The sequence below is a fragment of the Monomorium pharaonis genome, chromosome 8, assembly GCF_013373865.1.
Source record: "Monomorium pharaonis isolate MP-MQ-018 chromosome 8, ASM1337386v2, whole genome shotgun sequence".
Classification (NCBI taxonomy): domain Eukaryota; kingdom Metazoa; phylum Arthropoda; class Insecta; order Hymenoptera; family Formicidae; genus Monomorium; species Monomorium pharaonis.
Window position 1 is genome coordinate 17,718,058 of NC_050474.1, and position 18,153 is coordinate 17,736,210.

Here is an 18,153-nt window from a genome sequence, read left to right on the forward strand (position 1 = left end):
GTAAAGAATAAAAAGTTCTTTATGTGCAAAAGATACGTAGAAGTCTTTCTTTGAATAACAGTTACAAAACTAATTATCCAGACACACACACACACACACACACACACACACACACACACACACACACACAAGATATTAGGAATTTATTTTATACTACAATTTTACTTTTTTAAAAACATAGTATTATATATCTTATTTAAAATACAATTTTTTATAGTGAAAATTTAACTCGATTAGAAATGAATCTTTGCCAGTAATATTTTCCTCAAAAGCAGACTTGCATTCAAACTAAAAATATTCCCTGACCTGTATTTAAATATAACTGCAATAAAATGCCAATTATACTTTATCTCTATTTATTTCTATTTTTATTTTTAATTAAGTCTGAAAAGTATGTAAAAGATGATGAAATTGTGTTAGATTAGTATTAAATAAACAAAAGAATACAGTCTTGAAATTAATTGTCTGGACACATAAAATATTAGGAATTTTTATTTTATGCTATTAAAAGCATACTTTTAATGGAAATGCTTTAGTAACTGGCAAGTTTTTCACTTTCAATTAACTTTTCTCTCTTTACTAATATTTTATAAATTTATAAACATAAAATACATTTTGTATCCTCCGGATAATTAGTTTTAAAATTGTATTCTACAGCTTTTCCGAGACTATCTTTCAAAACATTATGATTTTAAAAAATAACGTTAAGTTGAAAGAATTATTACAAGAAAAAGGCGACAGAAGCTCATTAAGGGCTTCAGTTGTTTTCCTTAGAGTCTTATTTACTAATTCTTACTAAAATATAGTGAAATAAATTTCGGTGTCAAAGATAAAACTGCAGTAAAACTAAAATTGTTTTATGTTTGGCGGCGCAATAAAAAAGATTAAAGATCTTAAAAATCAAAAATGTCTTTTACAGTGCACCAAAACATTTCATAAATCTTTGGAGAATTCTTTTTTAGCTTAAATTTATAGAAAAATTATATTCAGCACGAAGATCTGCTGCAGACCGAATAGGCAATCTGATCTTTATTTTTATTATTTAACATTTAATCTTTTAACAAGTTACTCTCCAACCGTGCATTAGGTGTATGTTTTACTGCATATTTTAATGTATGTTTTTGGAAATAAAAACATATTTAAAGTAATTTTTTCCCTTTGGAAAATTATTGTACAATTTCTTTTTACGAAGTGATAACAGTTCAAGTTTCAACGGTCTAAGCTCTTACATAACTTTTTTTTTGTCAAAGAATATATATTAATATGTATAATGTAAACATGGAAATAAATCAAGTTACATCACACGCATCAAATTACAGGCAACCAAGTGCGTATCGGCAAACGTTATTCAATCGTTTGATCATTTTGCAGATCAAAAGAATTACCATGCAAATTGTCCATAGTCATGCTGCTTCTAGCAAGTAATCCTTTCTTGCTAATCGCGTAATGGTGCGATTTCCTTAATACGATCATTAATGTCACGAACTACTCATCGGCTCCATTCGCGCGAGCAACGTTTCTGACACGTTGCAATCTGCAGCAAAAGCAGTCCCCGGCAATTACGAAGCATCTTAATCAAGCATGCGATCATCATCCAGCGATAATCGTCAACCAGCAAATCGAGTTATCTGGCAACGAATTTAATCGGCCGACGAGATGTCAATTTTATACACGTTTATCTCCCCGGGTCGCACAAGCGCGCGAGATTTATTAAGTACAGATGAAGCGCACACACAAGCGCGCTACAAATTTTAACGAGCGTGTTACGGTCTATTAATACCCAATTTCTAATTGACATCATTCCGTCAAAATTTCGAAACTTGAGTGTAGAGAATTTAAATAGCAAACTTCGCGAAACCTCGATTATTCCCATGTTGAAGAGATAACTCTTCGAAAATAATTTTTTTGTTAAATCAATAACAAAAACGTGGGCTAATAAGCCTGGCTAAATATTAATACCAATGATGATTATTAGCAACGGTATACAATGTAAACTTCTTCTCGTTTTGTAAAATAAATTTCTTTCGTTAAATATTTCGTAAAATATATCATCATCAAAGAAACTTGACGATGGTCAAGTTACATCCATAGTAGCACAAAACATTGGCGCAATATTGAGGGGTAATGAAAAAAACGATATTCTCAATATTGGTCCGATATTAATCGGCAGACGCTTTACCTTATTTAGCCAATTTATCTAAGCAGCAATATTGGTTCAATATTGGTTCCATATTGGGCCAATGTTGAAGCAATCCGTTTTTCATATTGGACATTAATTGCATTCTAATTTGGAACCAATATTTTATGACCAATATTGGCGTTACATTGGAAAAACATTGGCCAATATAATATAATCAATGTTTAGCCAATATTAGCCAATGTATTATGTTACTATAAGGAGCATCAAGGACTATATAATCCGATCGGTGCGCGAATTTTGAGGATATTTGGTATGCATGAATCGAGAATGGTTTTTTAATCGTCGTGCTATCATTTTATCAGGGCAGGTGATTCATCCGACGGGGCCGACGGCGAGGTGTCTCTGACAGGAAAAGCGAACGTAACGATTGCGAACGGCGCGGCAGGTGTTCGTCACGTCTATTTATAACTCGTTCACGTCTCCGCAAATTCTATCCTATTTTCCCTTGCATCACAGTTCAATTCGACGGGTATGCGAGACGCACGTTGCGCAAGAAGCACAGACCAATTACAATCCTGCGAACGCACTGCGTGAGCATCCGCAGGTAACGAACTTAGCTCTGCAAACCTTATTTCCTTAAATTCTGTACACACGCGTGTTTTCCAAAAGTGACAAGTAAGACAGACACTTAAAAAATGTTGTATTATTAAATAAATATATTTATGTATTAAAGGAAATGATATTAATGTAAATTAATATCATTTCCATGATCGAAAAAATTTCGTAAGTTTATTTTACAATTGCTAACATTTATTTAAATACAGGAAACGGCACTCTAAATTATATTTATTATATTAAAGCATTTTTTCAATAATTTCTTAAAGGTCAACTTCCACGTTATAAAATATATTATTAAGAAAATAAATTATTTAATAACTTTAATCTTATTTCTAATTATGTCGATTTTATGATTTCCAAAATATCGAGAAACCCCACGTGTTTTATTCGCACGGAATTCAATATATCAATTTTCGCAAAACTAGTTCCATCGACGAAACGCAGGAGAATTATGGATGATATAAATTCCTCCTTCATGGTGTTTCCATAGTGAAAAATCTACGAAAATGTTACGGCTTCCTTATGAGACACGCGTACAGACATGATACACAATCTCAGCACTTTTATATCCCCCACGGCCAAAATTTGCGTGCGCAACAACAAATCGCTTCGCGATTTGAGGCGGGAGATAGGCTGTAATTAAGGGTTTTATAGGAGAATGAGTGAGGGTTTAATGATAGTACATTGGGCGCCCCGTAACGTGACCGATACGATTCCATCGCGAAAACGAATCGATCCCCTAGGCTTCGCAAAACTCACCCTGCAACAGCTGGATGGTAGCTTGGTACTCGGCGAGCTTTTCGTCCACGTAATCTTGACTCTGACTGGCGATGATCTCTGCTGTGCTGGGGCCGCTGCTCTCCTCGTCCGTCTGCGTATGATCTAAGGGCACCCCGATGTATTCGTAATCCCCGGCTCTGTAGGGCGCTATCAGATATTCCGGCGGCGCGCATGGTGCCGGTGATGCTGAATCGCTTCTGAAAGTACTCTGCAAGTTGGGGAGGAAAACGTTTATTGTCTTAATATCTCGCGTTTCTTTGTATTTTACAATTTACTTCTATATACACAAAAAGATAATGATATCTTTGTTTCGATAATATCTTTATTTTCAAAATAAATATTGAAGTAAAATTACATAATGTTAAACAAACTTGCTTATATGAGAAATAAAATAAAATAACGTTATCTTTAAACCAATAATTAATATTATTATTATCAAAATAATTATATTGTTTTGTTTAAACGATTATTATAATGTTAACATAAAAATATAGTGTTTTGCTAAAATTTAATTAATTTTATTGAATTCTTTAGAAATGATAAAAATATGGAAGAGAAAGCTACCAGATGTGTACCATTTAAGTTACTTTTAATTTTAATTCCCATTAGATACTGATTTGTATCTGCAAATAGACATTGAAAATTGTAGCTTGATCTGTCAAGTACCAAATACCTAATAATAAATTAATTTTTTGTTATAATCTACAAAAGGCAACCTGTAAATCTTCTAGATCGCTTTTAAGAGTATTAATTTTATACATTAAAATAATTAGAAATACAAGGAAAATTAGTAACTGATACTTATTTTATTAATAGTTTATTTTGAGAAATAGTCAAATATTTAATAATAAATAAATAACAAGAATGAAAAGATAGAAATATTGAAATAAAACTCGACTTAAATTTATTTCGACAATTGACATATTTTTATTTATGTTTTACTCAATTATTATTTTTATTATTATCATTCATCAATCTTAATTAATAATATCAATTATTATAATAAAATTTGAAATTATATGATTTAGAAAGTTGATCAATTTTATAAAAATATTGCAATTTTATAAAAAATTTTATATACAATTTTATAAAAAAATAATTCAACCTTTATAATAATTGCAAACATATATATATGTATATATACAATAAATGTGAAATATTCTATAACAAATCTTCTTTAATAAAATATTAAAATTTAGCATAAAATTGCATGATTATTAGCCGTATAAATTTACCAAAAATTAACGTTAATTATGTCTGATTTTTTATATATTAGTAGCACACAAAAAGTACAACACAATAAGGCTGTTAAATTTTTGTCTATATTGCTTATTTATGATTTATTTCATATTTTTATAATTAAGTATTGGTTATATTAAATAAAAAACATTGATATGTTCGTATGAGCGACCGATATGGACTTAGCAACTTTATCTGCAAAATTAAATAAAAATATAATTTTCTGTTTAAGTATAAAACAATGATTGTTATGTTAACTAAATATATCAGTTTTAATTTGATATCGTTTATGCTAAGAATTTTTGTTAAGAATAACTAAAGTTTAGTTATTTTTTCATTAAGTTTTTGTCTTATATAAAGTTACATTCTTTTAAAAGAGAAAACAGAAGAAATCCTTTAAAACTAAAATGATTTTATTTTAATTATTATGAATTACTTCAAATTGTATTTCTTTACTTTCAGATCTGTTAATGAATAGTAAATTTAGATGCATTATTCGCATTGACATACGTGATAACTTATTTACGTTATATTGAATATTAAACTCTCTCGAGTCTAAACAATCAGACAAGTAGGTACTGTAACACGCGACGTGAACAAACATACATCGACGACACATTACTATCGATCTGTCATTCTTCATGCTCCAAGTATACGTACATACCTGCATCGGTATGAACGGCCTTGGTGCTTGAGTGCCCGTTGGAATCGGCGAAGGCCATCGTGGCCTTGGGCACTGGATGTAACCGGAAGTCGGACAGCCGAAGACGGGCGACATCCCGGGTGAGATTGGCATGCCGATCGGCACCGGGCTCATCGGATGCATCATTAACCCGGGATAGACGAGCGGTGACATGGGATGAACCGGTGTCGGAGGCCCGCGCTGGATCCGTCCATGCGGATGCGGCGACGACGAGGGCGTGTACGGCGAAGCGGGTCTGAAGGGGCTCGGAGCCCTCGGCGCGCTGGATCGTCCCGACCAGCCACCCGGAGGCACGTGGCCTCCTCCGGGCGGTCTTGACGGATGCTGTTGCGACATTTCGGACCGCTTCAACTGCTCGCCGCTTCGCCTCGCTTATAGGCTAGCATCGCTGTGAGGTAAACAGCGATTCAGTTGGATCTTAATTTTCTGAACGCTTACGAAGAGCCCTAGTAGCACAATTTATTGGCTCAATATTGGCCCAATATTGGCTAATTGTTGGCCAAATAGTATGTGCTGTACGGAATATGTAGTCACGAAACTAATTGTTCAAATATAAGTAATTGAGAGTTTACTTTAGGCAACAAACCAATATTTTAATTGGTTTAGTGAAATTGCGATTGAAAATGGAAAGTTAGTCACACATTTTTATCAAAGCAAGCTTGCGTTCAAACAAGGAAGTTTCACTGGTCTGTTATTAACTAAATTAGATTACAAGATGTATTTTAATGAAACTACAACAAAGTTCCAATTCTATTCTATTTTATCTCTATCTTTATCTATTTTCGCTTGAGCTAGAAAATGTATTTAGAAAATAGTAAAATTGTGGCAGAATATAATTAAACAAATAAAATAATCTTATATACCGATGCGAAAGTAATTGCTTGGACATATAAGTTATTTGGGAATTTATTTCATATATATTATATTTTATATATATTATACATATATAAATCAAAAACTTACATTTGATAGAAATTTATTACTGACAAGGATTTTCATTTCTAATCAACTTTTCTCTAAAAAATTATATTTTATACATATGTAAAGTAAAATATATTTTAGCCTGCATCCAGGCAATTAGTTTCATTACTTCTATATATTTATGCGAGTCACAAAATAAGGCCTAAAAAACAATATAAAATAGCGTTGTGAGCGTTATTCAAATTTTTATAAATCATGTATTTTAAAAATCATATTTATGATGACCACTGCTGGTTTCACAGAACTTATTAAAAGAAGCAAAATAATACAAACATTATAACGTTGTAACGTAAACTTTGATATAGTCGTTTTTTATAAATACAGCGTTTGAATAAAATGGCTGTTGATCAAAGTCAATAATAATGAGTCAATAAAATTCGTTTTCTTTGGCTGCGAAAAAAATTGAACGTCCTAGATTTTAGTATAATAATTAATTGAATAATAGACCGTATTAAAAATTAGTTTTTAGTGTCTAAAAAAGTGTATGAAATTACAAGTTGACGAGTTGAGTCATCTTCGAATGGTCACGCGTTTTAAAAATAAAGGTGACGTCAAACGGTGTTTCTGTAACATCCTAATAACTTCTCTAACGTCATTAAAGTGTTATTAAAACATCATTGTTATCTTAATCGGAATGATTTTAGTAGCAACACCATTTTTAATAATTTTGCAATTAAAATTTAAATGTCAAATAAAGAAAAGTATGATCTCGGTAATCAAATAACTTTTACGACTTCTATTTCCTTTTTCCTAGCTCTTTCTTTCTTTCTTAAAAAAAATTCGCATAGCTAGACCCCGTCTAAATATATGTATATGTTCCTCTCAATGTTAGAATTATGTTGGATGTATCCTAACTCTAAATGTATATTGTGTTTATCATACATTTTTAGTCGCTTATATCTGCATATTGCTAATCCTATCTAGACATAACATTTATAGTAAATAAAAATATTGCAACGTTTCGTATTTACACGATAATTTAATAAATCTATCAAAATAATCTTAATGTTAATTGATTTAATTTTAAAGGAATTAAAAATACAGGTAATTATTAATTGTTTCAATTTAAACTATTTCGGATGTGATCAAGTTTCAGTGCCGTATGGGAGAAAAATCGCTGAATACCGGTCCATTGGTTACAACGTTACAAGCAATTTGAAATGCGACACAATCTGACGTCTGATTGACAGTGAACGTTTTTAGGAAAACAAAAGTCCACGGGTGAACTTTAAGATACTTAAGTGAACTCTGGGTCACATAATAACGTCGGCTATTCGACATGGCGCACGGCCAAAAGTTTCTCGAAATAGGTGAGTATCGTCCTACGTACCTATGAACTCCTGCACACTAATGCGGAAAGAAGGTATTCGCGTATAATTGTCGAAATGTCAGAGAGAATGCGGACACGCGAGAGAACGAATAACGGGGACGATATACATATAATAAACAGAAATCACGATGCGCCAATTCGATGATATAACTGGATTTTCATTGTGTCCACTTTTAAATGTAACTAGCGTGTGTTGCCCTCGTTTAAAAACAACTTAAAATTATTTATATAAAGACATGAACTAAAACATGTAAAATCTTAAATAAGAATAATTTTATTTTTAATTTAAATAAAAAATAAAATTATACATTGTTTTATCTAATAGCGAATTCGCCTGCATTAGTGTAATTGAGTGCAAATTTTTGTAGTGCAACGCGTTTGATTGACATCATCTGTTCCTTTATTTTGGACTTAATGTTGCACTCGTATGGTTTAGTTTTAATACAATACGAGTTCAGTGCCAGTGTAAGACGATCGAATTTACTATAAATAATTTCAAGATAATGTTATTGAGTAAAACTATTTAAGAAAAATAATATATTCATATTTTGTGGAGAGGAAAATCTCAAAGATACTTGTTAGCACCAATATTATTAAATTGATTATAAATGTAATATTACTATTCTACCTTAAGCTTTAGGAGCTACGTTTCAAGACTGAAAGTGCAAAAAATTAAAAAATGTATATAAAATTACATAAAAAATATTATTTGAACATTAAGATTCTGCTATGATCGGTTATCGATCTTTTCTTGATTTTAATTGTGTTATATATTGTGATCTTATCCCAATTATTATTTCACTACACTTACTTATATTTTTATTTAGAAACCTTGATTCTGTTAGAATAAATAATGGCCAGAAATTGAAGCTAAGGACAATATTTTAGATTTATTATTCAATTTGCATAATTTGGAAAAGATAACTTCTTTTGATATTTACGAGAAAGATGGAAATAATATACATTTTAATCTAATCTAAATAAAGTTAAAATAAAATTTATGCAATTTGTTTTGTGTAATTACTTCTTAAATTTGTTCTATTATATAGAATAAACAGTTGAAGATTAAAACTAAAAACAATACTTTAGACACTTTGTTCTTCACGTTAATTTGGATAATTTAAAAACATAATACTTCTACAGTTTACGATAAAAATGGAAATAATATACATTCTATAATCCAGATAAAGATAATATAAAATCATTTCTTGATTTAAAAATATCTACATAATTTCCAAACATAATTTTATATAGATAACAACAAACATTGAGTGTAACGTATATAAATTTTGAAAATACTTGTCAGTTATAATAATAAATGTGCTCTAACTTTGTATCTTCGAAAGTATACCAAGAAGCTTTTCGACAGATTTCGGCCATAGAGTTCGTTGATACCAGAGATTTTGGCAGCTAGAAACAGCAGTCAACATATATTCAATTTCGATGTCTATTTAATTTCGGCCAGATGCATCGAATGCGTCACACTCTTCTCTCAGTCGCAATTATCGCATTTGTCGTGCATTCTTGCGAATGTATCTACGCAGTTCTTTCGAAATACTACGAATTTACGAAAAATCGAACGGTTTTCTTCTTTTACGAAAATTGTTTGACATATTAGGTCGAATACAACGTCAGTATTTTCAAGTAGCAAATCGTTCTCACGTCTCTTACATCGCCAATGGCTGCGTTCAGGGGAGAATGTAGCGGTGGAACTGTTTCAAAAATTCTCTAACACGATTGCTTTTTGCTCTTAGTTCCAGTTGGACCTAAATGTATAAATCAATCATATAAAATAATTTTACAACAGTTCCAACGCTACATTCTCCGCTGAGCGCAGCCAACGATTAAAGGTATTTCACGGTTCTTCCCCTCCCTCCCTCACTCCCTCTCTCTCTCCATTTTCCATTGTTTCGCCAAGCCATTTTACGCGCCCGTACAATCGAAAAGGGAAGTCTACATGCTCCGTACGTGAGTAGACGAGAATGTCGAAATAAGTCTTGCTTTTTAACCAGATACCGAGTGTAGGCCGGCTAAATATAGCGCTATTTCTATTTTCGATATCAGCGCGGCGTTTATACACGCGCCCGACAAGCCGGCAGGTATATTCGCAATCACTGCACGCCGGGTATTTCAGAAACTGACACGGATATTAACAGCTGTAATCACCCATCGCGGTCGCGCCGGGCTCGATCGCACACGTGGAGCACGGAACGTAATCAATCGCCTGACAAACGTGCGAGTACCGTTTCGACAACACGGCCGCCGATCTCGCGGATATAATCTCGAAAGGTGTTACGATCCGCTGTCACTTGAGAATTATTTTCAACTAAGTTGTATTCCAATAGCGGCGCATTGGCATCGTAAATCAGAAGGTAAGGTGTGACAGACTTGAGACTCGTCGTCAGACGAAGTAATTAATGTTTCACATTGTCTGAGAGTCGTTATGTTGCAAAACCAGTAATGCTAGTTTATAATTTATAGTTTATAATTTAACAGTATTTTATGTCGTCCTTTACGAGCTTGTGAGAATCTGTCGAGACGTTCTTTTCGTTACGACACTCGAATTATAATACATCTTTTACGCGCATGCATAACATATGCCGCACTGCCACTTAAAAATATTTGCGTATCCCGATTTTTATATGTGTTTTTTTTTTGTGCCTGTATTTCAGTCTATTTCTGCTGTATTCTCTTTATAAATGTAAAATGTAAAATTTTGAATTATTAAGATTAGTTTTTAGGTTAATAGCTAAAAAAATGGGAAGAAAATTTATTCTTCAAAATTCCAATCATTTAATTAAGAAAAGCAAAGTGGGTAAATATTTTTAAATAATAATTTAACTCTATCCCGTTTAATCAAATCTGATAAAATTAGATTTTAAAAAATCTATATTTAATCCTATCTTTTTTGTTTAATAAATATCTGCAGATTTGTAGTTTTTTAAATGTAATTTAGTAATTATCTTTAATTAATGTCTAATCTTGTTTTGACAACATTGATATTAGATTATTATATTTTCATTTTATATGTGATATAGTATAATATGCAATACTTTAATTCTAGATTTCATGTTCTTATATAAATAATTTTTATAGATAAAATCTTAATAAAGTTTAAATTTATTTTTATTATTTCCTATTGTTTTTTTAAACAATGTATTAGTAAGGCACGAAGAACAGAACATTTAAGGCGTTTTTTTTATATTGAAATCTTAAACAAATGGAAGTTACTATACATCTAATTATAATTTTTCTTTTATGTATATCTTATAACAAGGTATCTTATTATTGCCATCTTTAAAATAATAAACAAAATTTAAGGAATACAAACAATAATTTGTTATTTTAAAATATTTTTTTATAATATTGATAAATATTTAAAAAAAAAAGAATAAAATTGTTTATAATATTAATTTAAGAGATAAACTTCCAAAAATTATCTATGCCCAATTTACAGTTTTTTATAAAAATGTTTTAAATATCTTTAAAATAAATATTTTTAAATAGATTTTTAGCGATAAGAAAGGTAAAGGCGTGAAATATTTAAGGAAAATTATACGTGTGAATAAATTCTTTTTGATTAATTTTTAGATATATTTTACATTTTTTCGTTATATTTTATTTATTTAATTAAATGTATATAGACTGCTTTCCGAAATTTATTGCCAGTACTGAAAATCTATAGTTCGTATTACGTGTATTATAAATTTTCAATACTGGCAGTAAATTTCGGAATGCAGTCATAGTGATTTAAAGTGGATGGAGGTGGAAGTAAAAGTCGTTTCGCGTGAAAAGTCGAAAACCCATGTGGAACAGAACAAATAAACCTCATTTCGAACCGTAAGCACCGGAAAGTATGAATCGAAATCTATATACAAATTGTACAATTATCTAAATATAATTTTATTTAAACATTTTATGTCTTTATATTTCTCATCGCTAAAAATCCATTCAAGAATTATAGTCAAACCCTTTAAAACATTTTCACTAAAAACTGTAAATTGGACGTGAGTAATTTTCGAAAGTTCAGTTAACCGTTGTCATATTTTTATCTAATATGACGTCATATTTAGAAGAATCATAAAATTCGTAAACATTTTAGACTTCTATACAAAGATATAGCAAAGCTTTTTTTCACTTTTTTTCCAAAGTATTCTTTAAACTATATCCTCTCACAAAAAAAGCAAGTGTCAAATTAACTCTTACATACTCATATGAACGCGTTTATTGTTATGTACGCAACAATGTATAATCTTCTTAGAAGAATTCGAAAATTTTGAAGTTCAATAATATTATAGTCTTATTTCAATACTATAATTGTTACTTCAAGAATATAATATAATTATTTTGATAATTCTATTCTAAGAAAATTATCATCTTTGATTTGAACATACAGTATTTTCTATCCAACATTTGTTCTTTTCCATTCAAAAAAATTATTCTTAAATAACAAGAATATCATTTTCTTGATCAAACTATATAAAATCTTTATTCAAGTAAATTCTTTTGATTTAACGCAATATAATCTTATTTCAAGATTTTCATTGTGAAACTAAAAATATCAAAATAACAATGTTTGTTTTTTCTGTGCTTTTCAAAAAAATAGTTTCTTAAAATTGTTTTAATCAAAGTTTATATTTTGTTTACGATTAAATTATTTAACAGCTACATTTTTCTTTTACACAAGACTCACACACAATGCTATACTTTTAGATTAATTAATGAAAACTATATATAATAAAAAAATTTGATAAAGTTTAAGGATATCTATATATTAATAATAGATTTATTCCTTAAAACTTGATCAAGTTTTTCTAACATTATGTAAAGACATTAAAGAACTTCCTTAAAGCATTAATTTCAAAAGTGTAGTGAATGAAAAATGTAGCTTCGAAAGAAGTTCAAAACTGCGAATTTACAAATAATCTGCGCGATCAATTCAAACCCTCTTAATCGATTTATAAACCTTAGAGTGTTAGAATTGCAAAAGGAGCGACATTTTGCTTGCATTGAAATATCGAAATCTTGATCTCGGTCACGAGAGGCCAGAACGAAAGCCAGGCAGAGCTCAGTCAGATCGCTGGAAAATTTAGTGCGAGGACGGATCAACGGGCCAGTCGAACGTTAGCAGCACGCTGGATCCTGGACCTCAGATGCTGCGGTCCAAAAATAAGATCTCTCTACTGAATTGATGATCAGAAATAGTCGGCAGTTCGGAATGGATGTCACTGACAGAATCGTCCGCGCCCGCCGCCGGCTTGCCGGTCAGCGCACAATTATTATTGGCGCTCATCCCCATCTATCAACCCCGTGACATTATCGCCGATCGCGATACCACGAGCGCAGATCCCACGTACCGTTGAATCCGTGCAATGACTCAGCCTCAATGCGCACGAAGTTCATTCGTCGCACTTGACTTCAAGTAGAGCATCTCGAGTCTCGAGATTCGTTAAACTTGACTTTGCACGTATTAGACTATTGCAGACGATCATCTTTTTATTAAACTTTTTCAGACGAAGTTAGGTCAGAGTAATCCGAAATTTTTTGGGGGAAAGAAACGAACTTGTTGAGAATGATTCCCGTTAATATGTAATTGTAGGTTCAATTTTGTTTGACAGATGCAACAAATTTTCACTCTTAATTATACAACTGACGTAATATCAATAAATTACTCGTTTTATCATTATCTATCATGATAGAGCGCTAACAAGGCGCTTCAAGATTCAAATTTCAGTATATAATTAACTGTACGAAGAAATTATTATTATTATCATTATTATTATTATACGACGATTAATGAAATTCTCAAATTACGCAATCGGCCGTAACCATCACATGCGCAAACAGCCACCCACACGAAACACAGGACATTCCACGACTCTTAATCATAAGTTTAGCAATATAAATCTTTTAATATTAATTAACTATTTTCTATTAATTAATTAGGTACACAGAAAAAAGAATATTCTTGTTTTGACAATATCTCCAGTTTCAAAACGGAAATCTTGAAATGAGATTATATATCGCGTTAAATCAAAAAGATTTACTTGAATAAAGATTTATTTCAAAATTTTATGTAGTTTAACCAAGAAAATAATATTCTTGTTATTTAAGAATAATTTTCTTGAATGGAAAAGAAAAATATTGGATAGAAAATACTTACATGTTTAAATCGAAGATTACAATTTTCTTAGAATAAAATTATCAAAACAATTATATTATATTTTTAAAATAATACTTATAGTATTGAAATAAGATATCTTGAAATTCAGAATTTCAAATTCTTCTAAGAAGATTTTATATTGTTGCTTATATATGAAACAAGGATCGCGTTAATTTTAATACATAAGTTTCAATTTGAGAGTAATTTCTTTTCCGTGTATTGATTTTTTTTTACATATTTAATGTCTTTAAATCTGACAATAATTTGAAGCAGCAAAATCATGATTGAACATTCCGGATACGTTTAACACAAATTACCGGCAAATCCAGGGAATTCTTGATTCAATTGCCAATCGACCTCATCGATTGAAATTTAATCTTATTCCGAAGAAAAATTACACTTTTCTGCCCGTTTCTGCCTTCGTTCACTGCGAAACTCGCGATTAGTATCGAGAGCCGATCACGAGCGAGGAACTTGATCGATAACGATTAACCCCGGATCGGGGTAGCAGCGAGGTATGGGGAATGAAAGAGAGGAGAAGAGGATTAGTTTCTATGCCGGATCTCGCGACGCGGACCACAGAGAGACTGGTCCCGGCGCTGGATCATCGATCCAGGATGGGCGTCGCGACGCTTTCTCTCTCTCTCTGTCTCTCTCGCGTCCCGCATTTATATTTAACTTTGGCATCACTCGACATTCGACTTAGCAGCGCTCCGCTCGTCCTTTCCCCGCTCTCCAACGGTGTTGCCCTCGTTCTCACCTCGCGCCCCATCCCGTTCCCGTATACGCTTCCCTTCTTCTTTCGACGGGCTCGCTTCTTTTTATTCGTTCCGCCCCGCTAGCATCGAGGAGAAGACGAGAGCGTGGACGAGCGGGTGCCGAGGGTGCATGCCGGTGCCACCGGCTATTATCACCGATGAGCCAACGGCCATCGCTCATCGATAATTTTGGTCGCTCATTACGAAAATGCGTCCGACGACGCGCGGCTGAATAACGATCGAAAGTACTATACTTGCGGGAAATGATTTTGCGGGACGACGACCTGATCGCATCCCTACCTAGTCGCGTATAATCGAGCTGTGCCAGAGATTCTAAACTCGACACTTACACTCGTACATCGAGATATTAAATATAGGAAATATAATGGAAAATGCGATATTATAATATTCTTGAATAATGTTACTTGTATTTTTTAGAGCAATACTTTTTTTTATTTTTACATATGATTTTATATATATCATATATATTAGATTATACTACATATTGAATTTATGTTACAAACCTAATCAATAAAACACTACACTGACAGAAATTTAATAAATATCAAGTGTATGTACTCCTCAAAGAAAAGGACTGCACTAAAAAACTCAAGTAATAATATTTTTTATCTTCCTTAAAAAATATCACATACTGAAGAAACGACTTGTTGAACCACATTATGATTAAACTTACCTGATTTCTAATTAATTCAACAAGACTCTTTTTTCAGTGTAGAATTATACTATCTAACTCAATTCAAATGATATGTATCTTTCCATTCTCATTAAAAAAATTTTTTATTTTATCTCTGATATATTTAATGGAATATAAAATTTAACCACAAAGAATTAAAAAGGTAATAATGCAAAAAATTTAATTACAATAAAAGTTTTTATATAAACAAAATTTGGCGCTGCTAAACCAAATAAAGAAAACAAAAACAATTTATTAAGTAATAACAAATTTAATTTAAACGTTACTATTTCATTATATTTTAAAATCTAACGTCAAACTTTTTATATTAAACATTTTTCTTCTTTCAATTATTACAACTAACAGAAATGTAGCAAATATACAATTTGAACAATAAGTTTTTTCGCAAACAAAAACAGTAACACGTTAATATACATAAATGTAGATAATTAAATTTATTTTGTGACTTAAAGGTAACATATAATTATTTGAAGTGTATTAAAGTCACTGCATAGTCGCTGAACAATCATCAGTAAATTTTTCAAGTAAATATTAAGATAATAAGACTTTAAAATAATAAATTGCAAATCAATTATTTTTTCGATCTAATTTTCAAACAAAAGGTTTGATTAAAATATAATTTTTACTTGAAAATATAGTTATACTATTTTTATTTGTTCCAGTATTAATGTCAAAATCGAATTTCCTTCGTTTTATTAGCCCATTGGAGGGAACGGTCCTTCTCCGATAGGTCTGTTATCATCTTTAATTTTCCCGGGGACGCATTTAGCAGCATAAGACAAGCATATTAAATCACGACAGCACTCTTCGGTGACCTGACACTATAATCATAACAATTTATTAATACAATCAGATCCTCTGTTATAAATATTGTACATATTGTGATATTAGAATTATAAATAGCTAACGTTTACGGTTGGCGTATAGAAAAACTCAAATGTTAATATAATTATTTTTACTTTCTATACTCACCAGTCCAAGCCAAGGAGTACAAACTTCCATAGAACTCTCATAACTAGGAGCACCTGCTATGCTGCTGATAGCAACCATGATAATTAAAGCAAATGTTAAGCACTTCATTGTAATAGAGAAATCTGCTGCAAACGTTTAATAAAAAAACAATAAATTATCTGAATGCATCAGATTAATAACAAGCAAATATAAGTAATATAATTAGCAATTTAATTATACTAATTAAAAGAATAAGGTACATTTTTCAATTATCATCAGTATGTATAAAATTCTATCGAAACAATACTATTAATGTTAGAATACCGAAAATTATTAATTAAGATTCAAGAGACGCTCATGACTTAAAGAAACTCACTCAACTATAAGTGTATGACGGAGTCTTATGAATTTATAGAACTTTATGTGATAATCTTGTTCGAAAAATCAAAAGCTGATAACAATTGATATCCAATCATTTGTGTATTTATATACTTTTTTAAGATATCTTAAAAAAGATATGGATCTAACAGTTTATTTGACCTAATTAAAGTTGTTACCTGCGTAAAAACATTTTACGAGTATAAGGAGTTTTTATTGAAATTTATTTAAAACAAATTAATTACACTTATAATGTTTTTCGCACTTTTTGCATACAAAAATTGTGAATTAAGGTAAAGATTCAAAATAATAGATTCAATATATATGCAAAAAATATTCTTTAAACTCTAAAGATTCTATTATATAATCTTTTCAAGATTGCAAAATATAAATTTTCTTTGAAATTATAAATAAATTATTAAAAAAATGTTTTTCTCAGTTTCTGGAATATGAAAATTAAATAAAAAGATAAAAATTCAAGATCATAGATTTAATATACTATAGCGCGCGGATATAAATATATTTTTAAATTTCTAATTAAAATCTCTACTGTACAATGTGTTTTACAATAGAGAGTTTGATTAGAATTTATACGATTGCAAAATATAAGTATAATTGCAAAATAAAATAAAGAATAAAAATATATTAATAATTATTAATAAAATCTACAAGTTTTCACTCTGTTGCATATCTACAAGTATCAATGACGTTATATGTATATTCCTCTATTATTATTAAATATAAGATATACAAGCTTTATGTATAACTTATACATAGTCTAAATATTATTAGCATGTATATTATCAGAGTCATATTTTAGTTATTGTCATGCATAGATAACATGCAAAGATAGTATACCATATTAAGACTTTTATAGCTTATTTTATATGTATTTTAAGCTCCAAGATCTTCAAATTTTGCTATGCAAATAATTTTGTATGTTTTATAATAATACCTACTTGCTATTTTTTTGTTAAAGTTTAAGCACATTTCTCTTTAGAATGAATTCTATTTGATCTAATGACTTCATATTTATCAAAGTTTTAAAGCTTAAAAAACATATTGAGATATGAAGAAATTAAAAAGAAAAGATTAAACAGAAACTATAAATAAAATACTTACTAATTTCATTAGAAGGAGAAAAACCTCGTTCACTATGACATCTGTTAACACTCTGAATCGGAACGAATATATATACACAATTTTGTACATTTATCTTATCTCATTAATGTAATTTATGGAACGCGTAACATATACATATTATCAGTTTATTTTACGCTTAGATACGCTTGTGATAAATACGTATGCATACATTCATTAGTCTATGCTCTATGGTATCAATATAAACACAAGTATTATTCTTTTTTATAGTAAAAAAAAATGTATACAAGAAGGTA

General features: G+C 30.5%; 2 protein-coding genes across 4 annotated transcripts in view; both read right to left on the reverse strand.

Annotated features, from left to right (window-relative positions):
• The window catches only part of LOC105833865 (nesprin-1), a 138,787-nt gene extending 123,963 nt beyond the window's left edge, over positions 1-14,824 (reverse strand). The window contains exons 1-3 of the mRNA XM_036290847.1: positions 14,272-14,824; positions 5,442-5,868; positions 3,518-3,746 (exon numbers count right to left, since the gene is read on the reverse strand). Of these exons, the coding sequence (XP_036146740.1) occupies positions 3,518-3,746; positions 5,442-5,816 (604 nt within the window). The 5' untranslated portion in view covers positions 5,817-5,868; positions 14,272-14,824. The remainder of the gene's footprint in view (positions 1-3,517; positions 3,747-5,441; positions 5,869-14,271) is intronic.
• Positions 14,825-15,838: 1,014 nt separating this feature from the next.
• On the reverse strand, positions 15,839-18,001 carry LOC114254243. 3 transcript variants are annotated; one of them, XM_028190008.1, is made up of 3 exons: positions 17,879-18,001; positions 16,400-16,524; positions 15,839-16,248 (listed from the first exon to the last, which is right to left on the reverse strand). In XM_028190008.1, the coding sequence occupies exons 2-3, from the start codon at positions 16,505-16,507 to the stop codon at positions 16,123-16,125; spliced, it is 234 nt and encodes a 77-aa protein (XP_028045809.1). In that variant the 5' UTR covers positions 16,508-16,524; positions 17,879-18,001; the 3' UTR covers positions 15,839-16,122. The 3 variants fall into 3 exon arrangements, with proteins under 3 accessions (XP_028045809.1, XP_028045808.1, XP_028045810.1); XM_028190007.2 differs by lacking the exon at positions 17,879-18,001 and adding an exon at positions 16,639-16,748; XM_028190009.2 differs by lacking the exon at positions 17,879-18,001 and adding an exon at positions 16,703-16,747.
• Between the last annotated feature and the right edge of the window lie 152 nt (positions 18,002-18,153).

What these genes read in the sequence shown, in the direction of transcription:
- LOC114254243 (XM_028190007.2), bottom strand. An exon ending in GTACTCCTTGGCTTGGACTG is followed by an intron (nt 16,249 to 16,399) that starts GTGAGTATAGAA and finishes TTATGATTATAG; the next exon opens with TGTCAGGTCACCGAAGAGTG.